We start from the raw sequence: 21,212 nt of genomic DNA on the forward strand, positions 1-21,212 counted from the left end.
TCATATATATATATATATATATATATATATATATATATATATATATATATATATAAATATAACATATTTATTCATTTAGCAGACGCTTTTATCCAAAGCGACTTACAAATGCGGATTTATATTTTATATATATATATATATATATATATATATATATATATATATATATATATATATATATATATATATATATAATATATTTCTGAGGGCCACTGCGAGAAAGACTGAAGATAAAAAAAGGTCTCCGCTACCAGTGAGGGCTTGCTGACGAATATGGACAAAACAGCAGCTATTATCACAAAATCACACTTGCGCAAGCAACCGCCACCCAACTCAACAACAGACACCACATATCCACACGCTCCATTGTCTTTATCAAGATGACAAATAGCAGGATTGTATATTTTATACAAAACTCTGTCTTCCATCAAGTGCACCTACACAGGTCATACACATGAACACAAGACAGCATGTCATGTTCGTATAAGCTTCCAGAAGAAGCTTGAAGAAGTGATTTTGATATTGGTTATTATGGAAAAGTGGAACTATGGGACACCCATCGTGTCCATAGTGCTGTGGATATTTCACACCGTTGACTGGGCAATAATCACTCTCACATGCTGTGCACATTTCAGATAAAAAGAGCTGTGCAGGAAACATTGCCAGTGAGATTGCAAGTTTGTTTTCTTGTCTAGTAGGATTTGCTTCAAGTGTGGTTTCGAGGAGCTGCAAAGAAGAGAAGAAGAAAAGAGAGAGAGACCCAAGAAAAGTGCACACCAGCATTTAGAGCATTTCAAGAGGTTGGTTAGACACATAAATAATACAGCGTGGATGTGTTTGTTATTATTCGGCATTTAGTTAGTAAGCTGCAGCGGAAGTGTAGTGTAGTAGTAACACAGTAATGCATGAAGTTTGCACAGGTATGAACAGGTGTTTCAGTGCTGCAGTTGTTCTAGCTGTCAGAGCGCTCGAACTTGTGCACTCACCTCAGTTTTGGTGATTCTGTGTCTCGCGAGTTTGACCACGGCGAAGTTTCCTTTGCCGAGCGTGCGCTCGATGTCGTAGAAGCCCACACGCACCGGCCCGCGGAGCGCCGCTTTCGGCTCACAGTCAGCCATGACCATGCTTCAAGGAGAGGGGTAGAGGGGGGTGGGGGAACAACACAACAACCCAGCAAGACAGGAGACTTCAGCCTCGAGTCACAACACTGCGGTGGTCGGAACGCACCGACCCACCAAAAGTAAAAACAAGAACCATGTCTAGGAGCGAAACGGAACCGCCAGCGCGCGCGCGGCCACTTTTGTCCGCTGCCAGCCACCGTAGCCGAACTACAGGCGAGAGAAATTTGAGAAAGGGTTTGGGAGAAGTAGTGCGACGTGTCACGCCAAAAAAGCGGGCTCCCCTTCTCTACCTCTCTTACCCCCGATACAATAGAGCTATAATATTTCAGCTCTTATTAGCGCCAGTGCGCGAGCTGACTCGCGGGAGGCATCGTGTTCTCTCTGCTGACGTGCATTGACGTCAGAGCCGAGGGCGAGGAGGGGGGGTATTTGTACCGGAGAGGGGCGGGGCTTTGAAGCGCTTCCACACTTCAGTGCCAAACTCGTCGCCACGGCGACCAGAGCCACCGCTTACGTCAAGCGGCAGTGTTGCTCTTCAGAAGGACAGACAGAGAGAGAGAGAGAGAGAAGAAAAAGTTTGCTTTCTAGTCGGATAAAGGTGAAGCAATGTCTTCTCACTGCAAGTGTGACACGCGCTCAAATCGTCCTCTCGGATCTCACGATAGTTTGGAAACAGTTTCTCAGCTAGCTCACAGTTCACTTGCAGCGAAGATAGTTCCACTACACAACCGCAAAAGGGAACGGAGTGCACTGTGATGATAATCAGCCTGCATTCAACCTGCACTTAGGCAGGATCAGGCCTCACTGTCTACGGTATAAACACACCTTCTATACAGAGGGTTTAAAGGAAAAATCAACCACAACGACTTGCATGTTAATCTTGAACATTACCCATAATGCTGTCTGGCTACCTGCTGATGATAGTTTCGCTAGGGCGATTTAGCCTTTGCGTCATTTCTTGTCTGTACCTAAGAAGAGCAATGATGCAGCAGCGCTTTAATCTTTTAGTCCGCCGAACTCTCTCGCTCTGGTCAAACCGGTCAAGCTTCACCTTTAATACCATTAACATTAATACTACCTCCATCAACGCCACTGTGTTTTAAGCCGAGTTCACGCTGTACAATTTTGGCCACGATTCGGTCGTCGACAAATTTCAAGAATCCTAAAAGATTCCTATAATCCTAGGCCAAAATCTGTAGTCTTTGATCGCTAGTTTGACGCGTTACCCGACAGATGATTAACGGCCGTTGTGATCAAATTTTTCCTTAGATTCAATTCTGGCGGTGTCAGAAGATTTGAGGCACGGTCCTGTAGTTTGGTTCTCCTACTCCGTACGAGTCTTCTCCGTGTGACATCATCGCTGCACAAAACTGCTAACTTCTGACCGGAATAATACAAATACACCATCAACCAATTAAATATCACCAGAACTGCTAAACACACCACAAATATTTCAATATAAATACCACCCACCCCACCCCAGTGGACCTTTCCTTTAAATACAAATTTACGCACTTTGTTACTATAGTGATTATCAATCGATGTATTTTATGCAGTGTTAAATTTTGTTCTAATGTATGCCTGAAGGTATGTACTGAAAACAGTAGTAGAAGCTGCATGCTCCCACACTGAATAGTAGACAGAATAATACCTTGCAGTATAATAATGATAAGTATTGTTTTGAGTATTGTGAGTTTGGCATGCAAGTGCAAGGGAGAGCCTAAATCTAACACAAGGTCATGGCCATCTGAACAGACACATTCAAACTGACATTATTAAACAGGGACATCTGCTGACAAGGCTCAATATTACATCGCTAGTAAGGCCTGTTAGGTCAACAGCTCTACATCTTTATTTTTTAAAGTACTTTTTAACAATATTTTACAAAATGCAACATCAGTTTTAGAACGGACAATAGTAGTGTGTTTGACAAGGCAGAAATATCATAAACTAATAGCCGCAATGCACCAATAACTTGTTTACAGTATTAGTCCTATGGTAAAATTAAATAAAATGCTATGATGGCATTTAAAACATATGCTTCTAAGTACTGATTACTATACAATCAGCTTCCGATATAATAATGAAAATAGCTCTGTATAAAAGTTCATCATTAAATGCTTGCCATGCTGTAAGTTTAGCTGCAAATAGTCCTAGCAAGGTGAGAACGTGTTGGAAATGGAACACACTGACGATGCTGTCTTGTTAAAAACGTACTGTAAACACTGTCCAGAACGAACGATAACTGACCCGTTGTAAGATAATACCGTGACCGACAGCTATGAGAAGTTTTGTAAGAAAAAGGTCAATCGTAGTGAAACGGGTATTCAACACAACCAACAGGATATATTTCCACATATGCACAAATCCTGGAATCGTAAAATCTTATTTGTTATGAAAATGAGTTAAAACGGTATGGTGGAATGTTTGACGATATTTCATTCAGTATACTTTTAAGCACAACAGGAAAAGACTGAAACATTGACAGTTTTATGCTTTTACAAAACAGGATTTTTTAGCACTTTCAAATATCCAAGCTAAGCAAAACTCCCATTCTTTTGCATTTGAACTGGAATGCCATTGCAGAATCTGAAAAACAAAGTGGACCTCAATAGGAGAGACAGGACAGGACGTTGTTCAGATGGACAGAAAGGTCATCTTCCCGGACACCGGCGTGCACAGAGGAAGTGGCTATGAGGTGATGAAACCTTTATGTTTCTTTGTACTGCCTATTTCAGAGAAGCGGGCTTACTCTCCACCTTGATGACCATTCACAGGACCCCGTGTCCCTCACATTGGGTTACTTTAGATTACTTTAAAGTCCGAAGACAGACACTGGAGAAGTTGAGATGAATCTGAACCAGGTGGGACGGAAGTCATTCAATTTTGGTCCCGTCACTGGACAGGTTCAGTATCCATAAATGTCATTATCCACCCATCCTTCCTCCACAGTGGCTGGAGTGCGGCAGGTCTCGTAGATGTCGTTGGTGACAAAGCCAGCGGTATTGCTGGGTACGTTCTCATAATCCGTTGAACTAAATGTTCTGTTGATTTCTGAGCTCATGTATTCTAGCTGGGCCCCATTCCAGCTGGGAACCTCCTTGGGGGCTGGGCTGCTGCTGTTTTTCAGGGCACCAGCAGACACCCATTGACCAGGCACAGCATAGATGTCATTTTGTTCCTTTCTCCTGAAAAGATATAGTTATTAATCTCACATGCAAACGTCTATGAACAATTTTCAGGGTCTTTGAAATATCTAGTAGTACTAAGTCAAGGTGACTGGACATATGGTATTATCTCAAAAACATCCCACCACTCATCCAAGTTATTTCAATTAAGCAATAAGGTCTGAATACACATTGCAGACTACAGACGGGATATCATTGGAATTCTATCCATCCATCCATTTTCCATACCACTTATCCTACACGGAGTCGCAGGGTAGCCTAGAGCCTATCGTAGGGAAATTCGGGGGAACCCTGGACGGGGTACCAAGCCATCGCAGGGCCCAATTACACACACATTCACACACCCATTCACACACTATGGACAATTTGGAAATGCCAATCAGCCTAAAGTGCATGTCTTTGGAGTGGGAAGGAAACCCCAAAGGCATGGGGAGAACATGCAAACTCTGCACACACAGGGCGGAGGTGGGATTCGAGCCCCCAGCCCTGGAGGTGCAAGCAAATGTGTTAATTTGAATTCATATATTGTATATTATATTAATTCTAGCCATGAAACAGAATTACCATAGTGAGAGATGATGCAGTATTTACAATAAATGTCACTGTCATACAACCATCTTTAATTGTTTTTTTTTATACATTACAAGCAGCTTTTTCCTGAGGAACACAACAGAACTCCAGCTTCATGTTGGCCTTCAGTTATGAACATCACTAGCATTACTAGCAATCACACATAGCACTGTTCACTATATAAGCTCTAGGAACTTGCACTGTGTAATTTATTTCCACCTCTCAGCCTCCCTAGCGGGTTGGTTTTCGCCCTCAGCATGATCTCCTCTGAGCATTCCACATCCGCCACCATCTAGCTATCTCGCGGGCCTATGCCGCTAGAGTACTTAAATAATTTCCCCTCACCATACCATGAGCTGTTCATAGATGAGTCTGTTAAGTTAGCTGTATTTGTGTGTATTACACACAGCTCTGGGGCTTGAGCCAGTCTTCCCTACACACAACGGCTCTCTCTGGAAATCTCCCATTTGTTCACGATACACAAAGGAAAGGGTACCCAGGGAATACACCGTGTGTATACAGTCCTTTACAGTAAATACAATCCTTTAAGGACTGTGAATGTTGCCACACTGAAATGGGTGCCTCTGACACCTTTGTTTACTTTGGCAATAAGCTCTCCTTGTAGGCATTAAAAGTTTGTAGACACCTGACCATTACACTTATATGTGCTTGTTGAACATCCCATTCCAGATTTAGTTTCCCTTTGCACTTATAATAACTTCCATTCTTCTGGGAAGACTTTCCACTAGGTTTTGGAGCGTGGCTGTGGGGAATTCGTGGCATTCAGCCACAAGAGCATTAGAGAGGTCAGGCACTGATGTTGAGTGAGGAGGCCTTGGGTGCAGTCGGAATTCCAATTTATCCCTAAGTGTTCAGTGGGGTTGAGGTCAAGGCTCTGTGTAGGCCACTTGAGTTCTTCTGCTCCAACCTTGACTAACAAAATGTCTACCGCTTTATGCAGGGGGGTATCGTCATGCTGGAACATGTTTAGGCCATTTGGTTCCAGTGAAGGGGAAACTGCAATGCTCCAGCATACAAAGACATCCTGTACAATTCCGAGCTTCCAACTTTGAGTTGGGAAAAACCCAAATATGAGTGTGATGGTCAGGTCTCCACATACTTTTGGTCATAGTGTACCTCTGGAGTGACACTGTAGTTGAATATGGGATTTATGTCCAATGTCATATGACCCAGTCTTGTGCTTGACCTTGCATGCAATCAGCTGATTGACCTTGCGGGGTTCCATGAAGCACAGCCTGCAGAGTATTGCTTGCAGTGCCTGGTACTATAGACAGGCTGAACTCTGCCACTCTACAAGGAGTGGCACTCTATGAGACACTCCTCCTCCTGGTCATTGTGTACTTTCTCCAGGTTCTACACTGATAACGTTACCCCTCCCAGTTGTGTATCAATGTATCAATAGTCATCTATGAACACCTTCCCAGAGTTCCTTATCTTTAATGACTGGTGATAAAATGCGGTGACAATATTCCAGCGAAAAATGGTATTTGTAGCAAATACTGATTCATACGTCACTACCTAACTTAGTTGGAAGGTCTCATCTCATAATGCATGTGCTCCCTTGGTGCTTATCTGTAGTTCACAGAACACATGTGAGTAGTGTTAGCTAGCTACCAAGCAGAAAACCTCTTTAAATGTGTAAAACTGCTCTCAATCAGAACGGTTTGTTTGAGTCCATCTTCTCAAAGGTATACCCAATGGACTGTGCTCAACAGACAGAGCCTTACTGAGTGGATGGGTGAAATGGCTTTAAGATTACTCCAGTCTACTTGACTTACAGCCAGTAGTTACTTAGTATATAACAGCTGCATGCGTTATCTTGTTTGTTTTGAAAGTTTTCACTCACTTTCTAGCCATGACTCTATAACAGAGGACCCCAGAGACCACTAGTATAAGCAGAAGCAGTGCAGGTACAGTAGCCAGGAGGATGTAGGAAACATTGATGGCTTCATCTGAAAGAGACACTGAGAAAAGGATGGCATCAGCTATACAAAGTTGTTTTACTCATTTCAGGCCAAAAAAATAGAATGCTGTAATAAACTGGTCAAATAAGTTACCTGATGATTCAGAAAATTCTGTGTTTATCTTTTCATCGTGTGGCGTGACAGGAAGTTGTTTGAGAGTTACTGCTGGTGTATCTGAAGTGAAAGCATCCATTTAAGAAATATAATTCAACACACATACAAAATAGTGAACAACTGTCATTACAAGTACAATTACATGCAGACATTTACCGTTTTTAGATCCCATCCTATTATGTCCCATTAGATGTTGTGCAAGCTTGTTATACTGTATACAGTTGTGTTAAGTACGCTCACCGTCCACTTTATTAGGAACACTTGCAAATTCAGGCAGTTGTTTAATCAATCAATCATGCAGCAGCAGCGCAATGCAAAAAAAATCATGCGGATACAGGTCAAGAGCATCAGGTAATGTTAACATCAAACATGAGAATGAAGAAAAAATAAAAAAAGATCTCTGACACTTTGATCGTGGCATGGATGGGCTGGTTTCAGTATTTCAGAAACTGGTGATCTCCTTGGATTTAAAACATTTTTTTTTTTTACACACAACAGTTTCTACACAGAATGGTGCAAAAAAAAAAAAAAAAACCCAAACCAAAAAACACTGAGTGAGCGACAGTCTTGTGGGTGGAAACGCCTTGTTGATAAGACGGAGACAAAAAAAATCATCTGGGGTTTTTCCAGTCTTCAACTGTCCAGTTTGGGTGAGTCTATGCTCATAACAGCCTCAGATTCTTGTTCTTGGCTGACAGGCGTGAAACCTTCTGTTGTTGTAGCCCATCCACCTCAGGGTTTGATGTGTTGTGCATTTTGAGATGCTTTCTGCTCACCATAGATGTAAAGAGTGGTTATTTGAATTGCTATAGACTTCCTGTCAGCTCAGACCAGTCCGGTCATTCTCCTCTGATCTCTCTCATCAACAAGGTGTTTCAGCCTACAGACCGTCCACACATAGCATGCTTTGTACTGTGTAAACTCTCGAGACTGTTGTGTGTGAAATTCCCAGGCGATCAGCAGTTTCTGAAATACTCGACCGAGCCCATTTGGCACCAACAACCATGCCACAGTTCAAGTTACAGAGATCACATTTCTTCACCATTCTGATGCTTGATGTGAGCTTTAACTGAAGCTCTTGTCCTGTATCTACACGATTTTATGCATAACTGCATAAGTAAAATATACATTATATAAATCAATTAATAATCAATAAGCAAATTTGACCATATAAAATGTTAGAGGTGCTCATTATTACTAAATATGAGCCATTTTCAAAATAGCTCCCCACTGGGTGAATAATGCAAGCAAAATGTTTTTCATGTGAATGTTTGCTTCCTCGCTTTAGCAGCTGTGCTGTCTGTGACAGGTGCATTAGTACAAAGATAAGCCTGAACCTGTGAAAACAAACATGCTTCGGGTACAACAACAGAAGCTATGATGGATGAGGTTTATTATTCTTATCTCATGTTTGCAAGCAATTTCATTCGTTTATAAGGGTCACAATGTTTTCCTGACTGCAACACCTATTTCCCTGAAGGTTCTATTTTACGATCAATTACACCGCTTGTTACTTTGGTCCTGCCCACTGGTCCTGATGGTTTTATCAATTGTTATCCTTTTTGTCAGGGGTGGAAAAAGAGATATCACATACTGATATATGACACATAAGTGAAAGGATAGATAGTGTTTCAAAATTTCATTAATAGTGGACATATCCAGTCATAAATGTATTTGAGTAACAGTATACAAAAAGTTGCTACTTTTAAACGTACTAAGGAATTAAAAAATATTTTAAAATTTTTCTTACTTATTTAAAACTGTTAAATGTTTTTTGTTTTGTTTTAAAGCAACTACACCATCTTGCCTGAAAACGTCTCTGTAAGTTTTCTGGTCATATGTAGTTTAATATTATCCATTATTCAGAAGTAAAAATCTCTTGTAAATAATCACTATTTACCATTTGCTAGACTTTGACTTGCTACCAACTGATGCTAAATAATGCTTAATTATAGTAACAAGGTACAATTACTCAAGTATTTCCCACCCATGCTTTTGTTCTTTCTTCCATTTGTTTAATACATTGATTATGTATTGAATGTTGTTGTTTTTTTATCATTTGAGTGAAGGGATAGAGGAGGGGACCTCAACACCATTTCACTTTTAACCCTAATATATGTATCCTGTTCGTCAAATTGCTTTCGTGTGTGTTAGAGGTTTTGGCATCCAGGATGGTCATTTACACAATTTACATAATTAGATATGCTGTAAATGGTAAATGGCCTGCACTTATATAGCACTTTTTTTAACCTTAGTGGTTCTACAAAGTGCTTTACACCCATACATACACTCACACACCAATGGCTGCAGAGCTGCAATGCAGTGCAAATGCTAGCATGTCATTGGGAGAAACTTGGGGTTCAGTGTCTTGCCCAAGGACACTTCAGTACATGGAGTTATGAGGGCCAGGAATCGAACCGCTAACCCTACGATTAGTGGACAACCTGCTCTATCACCTGAACCACAGCCACCCCATAACCTCTTACATACAGTCCCCCCTGAAAGTATTGGTTCATTTGTTTTTGCTATACATAGAAGACATTTGGGATTGATGGAAGATGAATATGAGATGATATATTAGAATGTCTGATCTGTGGAAGCTGAAATTCTGATCTATTGTCTTGTATTTGTCTTTTGATCTCAAACCCAAATGTCTTCAGTGTATAGTAGAAACAAAAGAATACTTTTGTGAGTATACTTTCAGAGGGGATTGTATGCTTAAATGGGTTCTGTATTCATTGTTAGTGTAGTAATGACTTCTGAATGAAGTCGTTATTATCTCATAATATATAAAAACATATGGGGGAAAAAATTCTTATATATAATGTTAGTAGTGGCAACAAAAGGAGCATTTATTTTCTCACTAATAGAGCTCCTTATGTGTACTGATATAATGGATGACTGATGGATGTCATTCAAATTATTTTAGCCCAATTTTTGACCAAAATTAAAACTGCACTGAGCTTTTTGGTTTAATTTAGGAGCAGTGTTGATCCCGTTTTTTGCATTCTAAACAAATGAGAAAACATGGGAATAGACAAAAGTTCTATGTTTGAATGGTTGGATGATTTGCTGATGTGGTAAGCTGATTACAACTGCAGAAGAGAATAAACAAAAGAGCAGTGAGACTGATTTTGGACTACTTTTACCTGAGTGAGAAGTGGAATTTCCTGCAGGAGTAGGAACCAGAGATATTTCTAAATTATAAAGAGGCAGGGACAAAGGATCTTTTAAACAATGTTTTTACATATGTTAATAGTCTAAACAAACCCCCAAAAAAGCACTGAAATGGTATAATAAATAAAATCTGTGTAACATATATCGCACCTTCTGCATATTTGCATATGAAGTTATTTTTGCTGCTGCATTTGATATCACTCCACTTGAACATATAGCGGCCTTTGAGAGAAGCAGGAGCATTGGGTCTGTAGTACAGGGCCACACACTGGTCAAAACCACATGAGGGCTCATTCCACAGCCAGTTCCTGCAAAAGGCAACATAACACTGAATAACTGCTGCTATTGTAAGAGACAAGATCGTATAAGATAATTACACTAGCAAGAGTGTCTTCAAATAAAGTTTCCTTTGTGTACTTACCCAATGCTCTAGTAGACAGTAATTTCTGGTGGGTGGGTCAGCATTACTTTTAAGTACTAAACGTTTATTTCAAGTCCCTGCAGTTACTGTGGTTTCCAGGCATACACAGTCACATCTGTTTATTTTATTGTTACAAATCCCAAACTAAACTATACAGCCCCCTCTGAAAGTATTGGGACGGCAAGGCCAATTCTTTTGTTTTTGCTATACACTGAATACTTTTGGGTTTGAGATCAAAAGATGAATATGAGACAAAAGATCAGAATTTCAGCTTTTATTCCCTGATATTTAAATCTAGATGTGTTAAAAACCTTACAACCTTTTGTTTGAACCCAGTGACTTTTGAAGTGATCAAAAATATTGGTGACATCATGTGACTGATAGGTGTTTCTTGTTGCCCAGGTGTGCCCTGTTAGATTGATTGCTTAAACAATTAATAGCTCTGAATGTCTACTCATGGTTTGTGCCCTGTGAAAACTGCATTTGTTGTTAAAAAGAATAAAGCAACATGAAGACCAGAGAGCTGTCTATGGGAGAAAAGCAAGCCATTCTGAAACTAAGAAAAGAGGGAAAATTGCTCAGAGCCATTGCACAAGTATTTGCCATAGCCAATACAACAATTTGTAACGTCCTGAAAAAGAAAGGAACACTGGTGTACTAACAACCAGACTTGGAACAGCAGTTGATGACACAAATATTGTGAGCGCTATGAAGAAAAATCCGAAAACAACAGTCAGTGACGTCACCAACAACCTCCACAGGGCAGGGGTGAAGATATCACAATCCACCATTCAAAGAAGACTTAGAGAGCTGAAATATAGAGGCCATACCACAAGATGCAAACCTCTCATCAGCAGTAAAAATCTGAAGGCCACAAAAGTTCTGGAAAAAAGATTAACCTCTACCAAAGTGAAGGAAAGGCCAAAGTGTGGAGGAAGAAAGGATCTGCTCATGATCCAAAGTATACAAGCTCAGTGGACAAGCATGCTGGAGGTAGTGTCATGGATTGGGTTTGCATGGTTGCTTCTGGAACAGGCTCACTAATCTTTATTGATGATGTAACTCATGATGGTAGCAGCAGAATGAATTCAGAAGTCTACAGAAACATTCTGTCTGGCAATTGACAGAGAAATGCATCCAATCTAATTGGAAGAAACTTCATTATCCAGCAAGACGTTGATCTAAAACACACTGCCAACACAACAAAGGACTTCATCAATGACTACGTTTACATGGACAGCATTAATCTAATTATTAACCTTACTCTGATTAAGATAATAATGTGATTATGGTGTTTACATGAGTTGCTTTTAGAATACTCCTTTCATGTTCCCATTTTACATGTTTTAGAACATAATTAGATTAACAGCCCGCGTCATTACGTCACTGCACCACGCCGTCCGACGTCCCTCCAGAATTTCACGTATCAACATACAGTTCGTCTTCGTTATGGTACCGTATACAGTTTTAGGTGTTTTTATTACATTTTTTTTAACGAAAGCTTTAAGTGCAGTTACTTATTTGTCATGCTGTACGTGCAAATAGACAACTGCTTGAAGCCGTGGGTATGTCCCAAATCGCGTAGTTACCATCTATATAGTAACCGAGATACATGTATTTTTCCCCACTACAGGCCTATAGTAGGCAAGTATGCGATTTGGGACACGGCCGGACTCTCTTGTTCGCCGTAAAACGTAAAACTGCCGTGTGTGATCGTGTCCTGTCGCAAAATGCGGTGAAAACTCTCACACGACGTTCATAATGTGATTAAGGTGTTTACATGTCTGTAATACTCGTCCATAATGCGACTAAAACAGGAGTACTCCACATGTCTTCATTCGATTATTGCTTACTTCGATTATGACCTTAATTAGATTAAGGTAAGTAAAACTTGCTGTTTACATGGTAGTTTCTTAATCAAAGTATTGTCTGAATCGGATTAAGAGTGGATTATTGTTGTCCATGTAAATGCAGCTAATGGAAAAAGATGGAAGGTTTTAGACTGACCAAGTCAATCACCAGACCTTAACCCAGTTGAACATGCATTTCACCTCCTAAAGAGGAGACTGAAGGGGAAGAACCTCCCGAAACAAACAGCAACTGAAACAGGCTGCGGCAAAAGTCTGGAAAAGCATCACAAAATAAAACTTCAACAGTTTGGTGATGTCAATGGGTAGCTAGCTTGATGCAGTTATAACAAGCAAGGGATATGCAACCAAAAATTAAGTGTTATTTACTTTTAGACTATCTGTCACAATACTTTGGCCACCTAAATTGTGTGTGGTCTGTAACCAAAGCGACCATGTTCTAAGTTGTTTAACATTTCTAGATGTAAATATCAGGAAATGAAACCTTCCTGATATGAAATTCTGATCTATCATCTCATAGTCATATTTTGACCCCAAACCCAAATGTCTTCAGTGTACAGCAAAAACAAAATAATAGACCTTGTTGTTTGAATATTTTTGGAGGAGACTGTATGGTTTTAAGTTAGGCCTACTGGCTTTATATATATGGTTTTATTTGGGATTCAATGCCCTGCACAGTTTCAGGTTTTTGCTACTCCTAACATACCTGAAGGGATTAGTAATTAACCAATTAGCTTATAAGGTGTGTTAGGAGCAATAAAAACAAACATGTAAAATACAGTGCAGAGCTGGAGCTGAGAAGCCTTAATCTACATACAGATACAAAATGATTTATATAAATATTCTAGTATGCCATAGCTGTGTAGAAATGCCCATTAATTCAATTCTTGTATTACAAGACAATGTTATTTTTAATTGTCTTAACTTCCATGACAAGTTGCAAGTAAAGCAAACACATGTGGACATATCTAAAACTTCGGTATGCAATGTTTTTAAAATCGGATAATTCCAAAGATACCTTATAAAACCTGATTCATAACATAACCATGCAAAAGAGTCGACTAGCTTCTACATTTCAGGCTTCTGTTTACATTTTTGGGACGGAAATTTGCTCCACCAGCAGTTGGAACAGAGCTGCTCAGCTCTGCCCCGTTTCCTTAAAAACAAATCACAAGGTACACCTAGTTTCAACAGAGAAGCTGGCGCCAGTTCGTGTTAATGTTTTCATTGTGATTGCAGTTCTCCTTGCAGGCAGCAGAGGGCTCTTGGAAATTGCAAACGGCTCCTTTAAGGGCTATGTTGCCAGCAATTTGGCTAGTTTTCTCTAGACCGGGGGTGTCAAACTCATTTACGTAATGTGTTACCTTACACATAGACCAATGTGATGTGAAATGGAACAAAAAATAATTTTAGTGAACAATACCACATTAACGATTCCTGTTAAATGTGTTCTCTAACATTTATCTGAGACATACATTCTGAATACCGTGAACTCGTCCATGTTTTAGTGTTACAACCTGGTACCGAAATTGAATGAAATGAGATTATACGGTATGTCATGAATCTACACAAAATGGACCTTAATATTGTGAAGTGGGGGAATAAAATCAATATAGTTTTAAAAAAATGTATTTAAAAATAAAAAGATTGCATAAGCATTCACCCATGTTGCTGTGAAAATAATTAATAATTAGTTCTTTTGAAAAGTGACATGTTTACAGCGTTAAATCTTGCTAGCTTGCTAATGAAGAATTACATATCTTTCACACAGTGGGTCAGTATTTGAGCTTATGGCCCTGACTTTATTGGTCTATTCTGCCCCTTAGTGGAAAAACAGAGACTAACTCTTTTTTCAAATCTTTCAATTCAATTATAGTCCACGAGTCCACGATTTTAATTAAGAACACGGTTTCCAAATTCATTTCCTAGGACAGACCTTTATCAGACCACTTTCTGGCCCACAGGCTATATAGTGGGGTCCAAAAAAATGAGCCCACTAGTGAAAATGCTTCTATTTTGCATTCCTTTCTAATTTAACACAACAATGTTCATTACAAATTGTATTACAAATTGACAACAACTTCAGTGAAAAGTAGAATCTTTGAAATATTGACATGAATTTCTTAGTGTTTGGTATGTCTCCTTTTTGTTTTACTGACAGTGTGCACTTGAGCTGACAAGTTTGTACAAAATCTTATGATCCATTTTTAGATCGAATCCATTGGAGTATCGTCTGAACACATGCTTCAATAGAAGAGATTAGACATGATGAAAATCTGATCTTTTGTACAAAGCAGCTGACATGGTCAATATCACAAATTTGCCATTTTCCATACTGCTTATCCTATACGGGGTCAGGGGGAAGAGATCATAGGTCCCTGGAGCCAATCCCAGGGAACTCTGGGCACAAGGCAGAGGACACCATAGACAGGGTGCCAACCCATTGCAGCACACAATTGCACACACATTCACACACCCATTTAGTGCAGAATCTTGTACATGAAATATTCAAGATATTGAACATTTACTTTCTTTATCTGAAATATTTCAAAATGTTTGACACCACTGTTCCATAACTTGCAATAAAAAAACAACAACTACTTATCCCATAGTTTCTGGGCCAAAAATGTAAGCTGTCTAGCCTAAGTCATACCTGTAGGTGGCCTGGCTATGATCCAGCCAGTAGTACTGTGATGAGCACTCTGTAGCTCCTGACTCTTTGTAGCCTTGATTCCTTCGCAGTCCAATCCAGAAGTCACCTTCAGCGACCGATGCACCTCGAACAAACATCTCCATTAGCCTCTGCTCGCCTTCTGTTTCGATACTGAGCAGCTCGCCGTCGTCTTCCCTGCACGTCCGCCTGGCCTCCTCAAAGCTCACCCTGTACCCGCTGTCCTGGTGGTAAGCAATCTTATAACACGGCCTCTCAGTACCGCGACGACATATGCGCTGACCTGTACAGCAAAATGTTTACAATATTAAACTACTTAAACTACCTGTTTAATTAACTCCCACAGTGTTTCTAGAAGTTTATCAGGACATAAATGAGCACGGAAGAAATTCAAGTGAATTCGAGAGTAAATTAAATATCAGACGCATCCCCATTGTTTTCAGAAAATCTTTTTTTCCAGGGTAATTTCCATGACTTATATACATAACAGCTGTTGCACAACGAAAGTCATCTTAAAATGACTCACATCTGCCAACATCTTTAAACCCTTAAACACAGAGGAACAGGTCCTGAAATTACTTTTATTTGTCTGAGTCATCTTAAAGTGTATTACTTAGTAACTACTATGAATTATTCATTCAGCGAAGAATACACTTTAAGATGACCTCAATCAAGTTTTACTCTAATATTTTGTGTATACAAGCCCCACTTCAGACACTGCTATTTCAGTAGCTCAAGACCTCACACTATTTACAGGGACATTTATCCTTTTTTCAGGTGCTTGCATAACTGGAAAAATAGTCTATGACTGTCCAGGTTTTCCAGGATGTGTGGGGAAACCTGTTTATGCCGTCGTTGAAACCCATACCAGAGGCGTAACTAAATACATTGCAAATACATAGGCATTGCAATGCAAACTCAACACCAACTCTCGCAGACAGGAAGCGTTCCTGGACAGATCGGAAATCAAGTCGGAAAATAGAATTGGTTCCTGTAGAGATCTGTTAATTAGATTTAGAATCAGTTCCTGTAAATCAGAAAACTAGACTGGATTCAGAATTGGTTCCTGCAGAGATCAGATCTGAGAGCCCGATCGGTTTCAGAATCAGTTCCAATACAGATCGGTTGAGGAAATTAGACTGGATTCAGAATCGCTTCCTATGCAGATCAGATCAGGAAATGGGACCGGATTCAGAGTCAGGATTCAGAGTTCCCGTATAGACTGGATCAGAAAAACAGATCAGATTCAGAATAGATTCCTATTGAGCCTGGATTAGGTAGTCACATTCAAACTAGATAGCCAAATTCAGAATGGGTTCCTGTAGAGATCGGATCAAAATAGTCAGATCAGATTCAGAACTGGATCAGGAAATCAGATCGGATTCAGTATCATTGTTCATAATCATGTGATGGTGTGTCCAAAAAGCATGTACATTATTGTATGGACTTGTCCACAATAATTATATACACTAAAGGTCAAAAGTTTAGACACACTTGACTGAAAATGTTTCTCATCATCTTAAAAACCTTTTGATCTGAAGGTGTATGAGTAAATGTTTTTAAATCTGTGTTGTAGACAAAAAATATGATCGTGCCAACATATTAATTTCTTTCATTAGAAAAGTAACATTTTATTTACTCTCTCTCTCTCTCTCTCTCTCTCTCTTATATATATATATATATATATATATATATATATATATATATAATATATTCAGGGAAATTACTCAAGAAATCAGTTGAGAAAATGACAAGAATACATTTCTGGAAATTCTATGCAAAAAGGATGTCTACTTAGAAGATGCTAAAATATTTAATTATTTTGGATTTTTTTTTTAATCACAACACAATTCCCATAGTTCCATTTGTGTTACTCCAGAGTTTTGATGCTTTTATTAGCAGGCTGTTGCTATAGTAGAAGCAGTCTGTAGCTATAGTTGAAGTAGTCTGTTGCTATAGTAGAAGCAGTCTGTAGCTATAGTAGAAGCAGTCTGTAGCTATAGTTGAAGTAGTCTGTTGCTATAGTAGAAGCAGTCTGTAGCTGTAGTAGAAGCAGTCTGTAGCTGTAGTAGAAGCAGTCTGTAGCTGTAGTAGAAGCAGTCTGTTGCTATAATGGAAGCAGTCTGTTGCTATAGTAGAAGCAGTCTGTAGCTGTAGTAGAAGCAGTCTGTAGCTGTAGTAGAAGCAGTCTGTTGCTATAGTAGGAGGAGTCTGTTGCTATAGTAGGAGGAGTCTGTTGCTATAGTAGGAGGAGTCTGTTGCTATAGTAGAAACAGTCTGTAGCTGTAGTAGAAGCAGTCTGTAGCTGTAGTAGAAGCAGTCTGTTGCTATAGTAGAAGCAGTCTGTTGCTATAGTAGAAGCAGTCTGTAGCTGTAGTAGAAGGAGTCTGTTGCTATAGTAGAAGCAGTCTGTTGCTATAGTAGAAGCAGTCTGTAGCTGTAGTAGAAGGAGTCTGTAGCTGTAGTAGAAGCAGTCTGCAGCTATAGTAGAAGCAGTCTGTAGCTGTAGTAGGAGTCTGTAGCTGTAGTAGAAGCAGTCTGCAGCTATAGTAGAAGCAGTCTGTAGCTGTAGTAGGAGTCTGTAGCTGTAGTAGAAGCAGTCTGCAGCTATAGTAGAAGCAGTCTGTTGCTATAGTAGAAGCAGTCTGTTGCTATAGTAGAAGCAGTCTGTAGCTGTAGTAGAAGCAGTCTGTAGCTGTAGTAGAAGCAGTCTGTTGCTATAGTAGAAGCAGTCTGTAGCTATAGTAGAAGCAGTCTGTAGCTGTAGTAGAAGCAGTCTGTAGCTGTAGTAGAAGCAGTCTGTAGCTGTAGTAGAAGCAGTCTGTTGCTATAGTAGAAGCAGTCTGTTGCTATAGTAGAAGCAGTCTGTAGCTGTAGTAGAAGCAGTCTGTAGCTGTAGTAGAAGGAGTCTGTAGCTGTAGTAGAAGCAGTCTGTAGCTGTAGTAGAAGCAGTCTGTAGCTGTAGTAGAAGGAGTCTGTAGCTGTAGTAGAAGCAGTCTGCAGCTATAGTAGAAGTAGTCTGCAGCTGTAGTAGAAGGAGTCTGTTGCTATAATGGAAGCAGGCTGTAGCTGTAGTAGTTATAGTTAATAGTGTACACATGGGCACTTGGCAGGGATTGCCTGTAGGTTAGTATGCAGGACGAACCCTGCGTATTTCGAAACATGTCCCAATAGCAGGCGAATCCAGACATAATCTTAAAGCAAACTTCACTCCCACACGATATAAAAACGACTTTGTTACTACTCGGGCTTGAAGCAACTTGCGAAGTTACTTTAGAGGACTGTAAAAACGCATTAAAGCCATTAAAACCAAGTGACTTTTTACTCGTTTAACGCAACTTTCAGGACATAAACATTTCTGATAGTTTTGAATCTCTGTGAAAAACATCCTCACATGACAGCTGTTCCTAGTGAATAGGCCTATTGACCGTTAGTTATAGATTTTTTTTTTCCACACAGTCTCTACTACTACACATCCGCTTACTTACTGCCGAAGCCTTTCAGAGCGCAGCCTGGATGACAACAAACGGCCAAAACAGTTCCGATCAGCTTCATGAAATCCATCTCCACATATTTATTTACATCAATGCTGAAGTGAGCTCAACAGTCGGTTCTGTCCAAAGCTGCAAGTAAGCGCCGCAGTGTGAAATGAACAGAAAGAAAGAGTGAAGAGTGGCGGTGCAGAAAGTCCTACAATCCTCCTCATGTCCCACACTGCACACTAGACTACTAAATAGTGTGGGCTGTGTGATTAGTATGCCAACTGTCGCACACCAGCATGAGAACATACTCCTCTGCTACTTTTCTCATTGTTTCATAGCACTTTGACGAGATTAAGGGTCTTGTGATGTATTTGTGTGTGTGTGTGTGTGTGTGTGTGTGTGTGTGTGTGTGTGTGTGTGTGATGATGTTATTTTTTCTAAACCCTGAATGAAGGAAACTAGGAAATTCAGTCTAGGCTATATAGAAGGGTCTGAGGGGAAAAACAGACCCATAAATTGTGTAGTTAAAGGAATACTCCAACCACAACCTAAATTAAATCTGCTGTAAACATGCATGCATACAGCAGTAAAGCCTATTTCCCAGTTGTAATACTGTGAGAAAATTCCCCTGAATGACACAAACAAATATAGAAGGACTACAACTGGGATCATTATTTTGTCCGCATCCATATTCCACCACTCACTCTATACCAATAATGTGGATATACTTAACATACTTGTGTAATGCATGCTGGGTATTGTAGTGATAGAGCAAAGATGGATGCAGTCAGGTGTCCAGGGCAATTTTAGGGTGGAGGGGGTTTGAAGGAAAGGTGGAAATGAATGGTCTCCACTTATATAGCCTTGTTTTACCCTTAGCAGTTCTACAAAGCGCTTTACACTGGTTCTCATTCACACACACTCACACATCAATGGTAGCAGAGATGCCATGCAAGGCGCTAAATTGCCATCGGGAGCAACTTGGGGTTCAGTGCCCAAGGACACTTCGGCATGTGGAGTCATGTGGGTCGGGAATCAAACCGTCAACCCTACTATTAGTGGACAACCCACAGTCCCCACAGACAACCCACAGACAACCCACGAGTCACAGCTGCCTGACAAAGCAAGCATAGGGTCATCAACTATATAAATAATATAACCTCATTTAAATAACTAACTAAATCAATACTATAACCTCAAATTAATAATATGCCATGACATTGTGTAACATTTACAATTACCTGAAAGACTGTACATGATTCTATTCTGTTTTAATTTAGATAGTCAATCATGCATTTGTATTATAACAGGCATGATCAGTCTGGTAAATTAATCACATCCAGAACAGTCGCTCAACACAAACAAATTATGTCACTTTTTTATACTGGGGAATGACACTCTTAGCAGTAAAGAGATTAAATATAGATACAGATTGAGTAAACAGATTTTCCAAAGAACTGGCTGTGCATAAACATGTTATAGTACTGGCTTGCCAAGTGGCTCACTGTGTGGTGAGAAATGAAATTCAGATTAGAAAATTCAGTGAAATTCAGGTGTATGTGAATTGTACTGTGTACAATGTGACAGCCTGGTTGCTTTTAGCCCATCAGGTTATGATTTCACGACTTAATCGCGGTTTTTAATGTGGATTCTCCATGACCAAATCAATGTAACTGTCATCTAAATACCAGCTGCAGTAATGATAAAATGTGTAAGGGGATACATAACATCAGATTGATGAGTGACAACCTAATAAACACATCACCTGCACATAGGAATGCACATGTGGATTGGCAAACAAATTTTAATGGGGGCCATTGCCACCCCTTGTCCCACTCAGTAGTCCCTGTCCCCCCCCCCCCCGTTTCCATAGACACGCCCCTGGTTGGAAATAATTTGTGAATTTTGCAAAACCAAGAGAGAGCCCAGCACTTCAGCACTACAGAACTACATAACAAATAACACAAGCTAGTTTGACTTCATAATGGCCTGTATCTTCAAACGTTTTATACAGTACAGCAAACATGGTCTAGCCATGGTTTTAGATGACATACATTTTGTACAGAAACGCCAAGAGAATTTTGTCTTTGTTTAGTTTTATGCAGCATTTTTACTGTTGTCATGCTTGGTTTGTAGTCCTAACTGTCAAAGACATGGACGTGTACGGTATTGTTAGATTAATAACGTAATGCTTTTATAGAGAGAGTAATAGTGTAGTGTCCTTTACTTTATTGTTTAGTTTTATTGTTGATTGATGAGCTGCACCGACACTGTACCTACATTGCACCAACACTGCACCAACACTGCATCAACAATGTGTCAATAAAAGAACCTTGAATTTCTTAGACTCCTGCTTTGAGTCATGAATGAATCGAAACCTCTAAAAATTTAGAATCACTCGTTAGTAAGAATCGAATAGGTAAAGTGAATCAGACACTTCCCGTGACTTGTGCACGGAGTCAACACAGCCAGATCAGCATAGGAACCTGGAGAGGAAGGAAAAACTCAGTTTTGTAAAAAGCCCGTATCCTGCCACTGATGTTTGTTTTAGTCTTGTTCATTCTCAGCCTAAAGCCGACAAAGAAAATAAACTGACTGTACAATTAAAGCTGGGG

The 21,212-nt window shown here is 39.9% G+C and overlaps 2 protein-coding genes and 1 long non-coding RNA gene across 7 annotated transcripts in view; 1 reads left to right on the plus strand and 2 right to left on the minus strand.

Moving 5' to 3' along the window:
* Positions 1-1,488, minus strand: part of sik2b (salt-inducible kinase 2b) — a 58,298-nt gene extending 56,810 nt beyond the window's left edge. The window contains exon 1 of the mRNA XM_017490521.3: positions 987-1,488. Within this exon, the coding sequence (XP_017346010.1) occupies positions 987-1,124 (138 nt within the window). The 5' untranslated portion in view covers positions 1,125-1,488. The remainder of the gene's footprint in view (positions 1-986) is intronic.
* Positions 215-3,989, plus strand: LOC124629092 (uncharacterized). 2 transcript variants are annotated; one of them, XR_006983956.2, is made up of 2 exons: positions 215-800; positions 3,708-3,989. It is a non-coding gene; the product is annotated as an uncharacterized LOC124629092 (long non-coding RNA). The 2 variants fall into 2 exon arrangements; XR_006983957.2 differs by lacking the exon at positions 215-800 and adding an exon at positions 1,580-1,719.
* Positions 2,951-18,925, minus strand: laynb (layilin b). 4 transcript variants are annotated; one of them, XM_047161365.2, is made up of 7 exons: positions 18,604-18,925; positions 15,098-15,398; positions 10,306-10,463; positions 10,128-10,148; positions 6,958-7,038; positions 6,747-6,852; positions 2,951-4,309 (listed from the first exon to the last, which is right to left on the minus strand). In XM_047161365.2, the coding sequence occupies exons 1-7, from the start codon at positions 18,677-18,679 to the stop codon at positions 4,030-4,032; spliced, it is 1,023 nt and encodes a 340-aa protein (XP_047017321.1). In that variant the 5' UTR covers positions 18,680-18,925; the 3' UTR covers positions 2,951-4,029. The 4 variants fall into 4 exon arrangements, with proteins under 4 accessions (XP_047017321.1, XP_017346015.1, XP_017346014.1 ...); XM_017490526.3 differs by having other exon boundaries at positions 6,747-6,864; positions 18,604-18,922; XM_017490525.3 differs by having other exon boundaries at positions 10,128-10,175; positions 18,604-18,921.
* Positions 18,926-21,212: the final 2,287 nt, after the last annotated feature.

Source organism: Ictalurus punctatus, chromosome 17 (genome assembly GCF_001660625.3).
Source record: "Ictalurus punctatus breed USDA103 chromosome 17, Coco_2.0, whole genome shotgun sequence".
NCBI lineage: Eukaryota > Metazoa > Chordata > Actinopteri > Siluriformes > Ictaluridae > Ictalurus > Ictalurus punctatus.

Excerpts from the sequence above, each read along its gene's own strand:
- laynb (XM_017490524.3), bottom strand. The coding sequence starts at position 18,679 with ATGGATTTCATGAAGCTGATCGGAACTGTTTTGGCCGTTTGTTGTCAT. Across the intron at positions 10,176-10,305 it reads CATATGCAAATATGCAGAAG|AAATATCTCTGGTTCCTACT; the intron begins GTGCGATATATG and ends TTTATAATTTAG. Across the intron at positions 7,039-10,127 it reads AAATTCCACTTCTCACTCAG|ATACACCAGCAGTAACTCTC; the intron begins GTAAAAGTAGTC and ends CTTTCACTTCAG.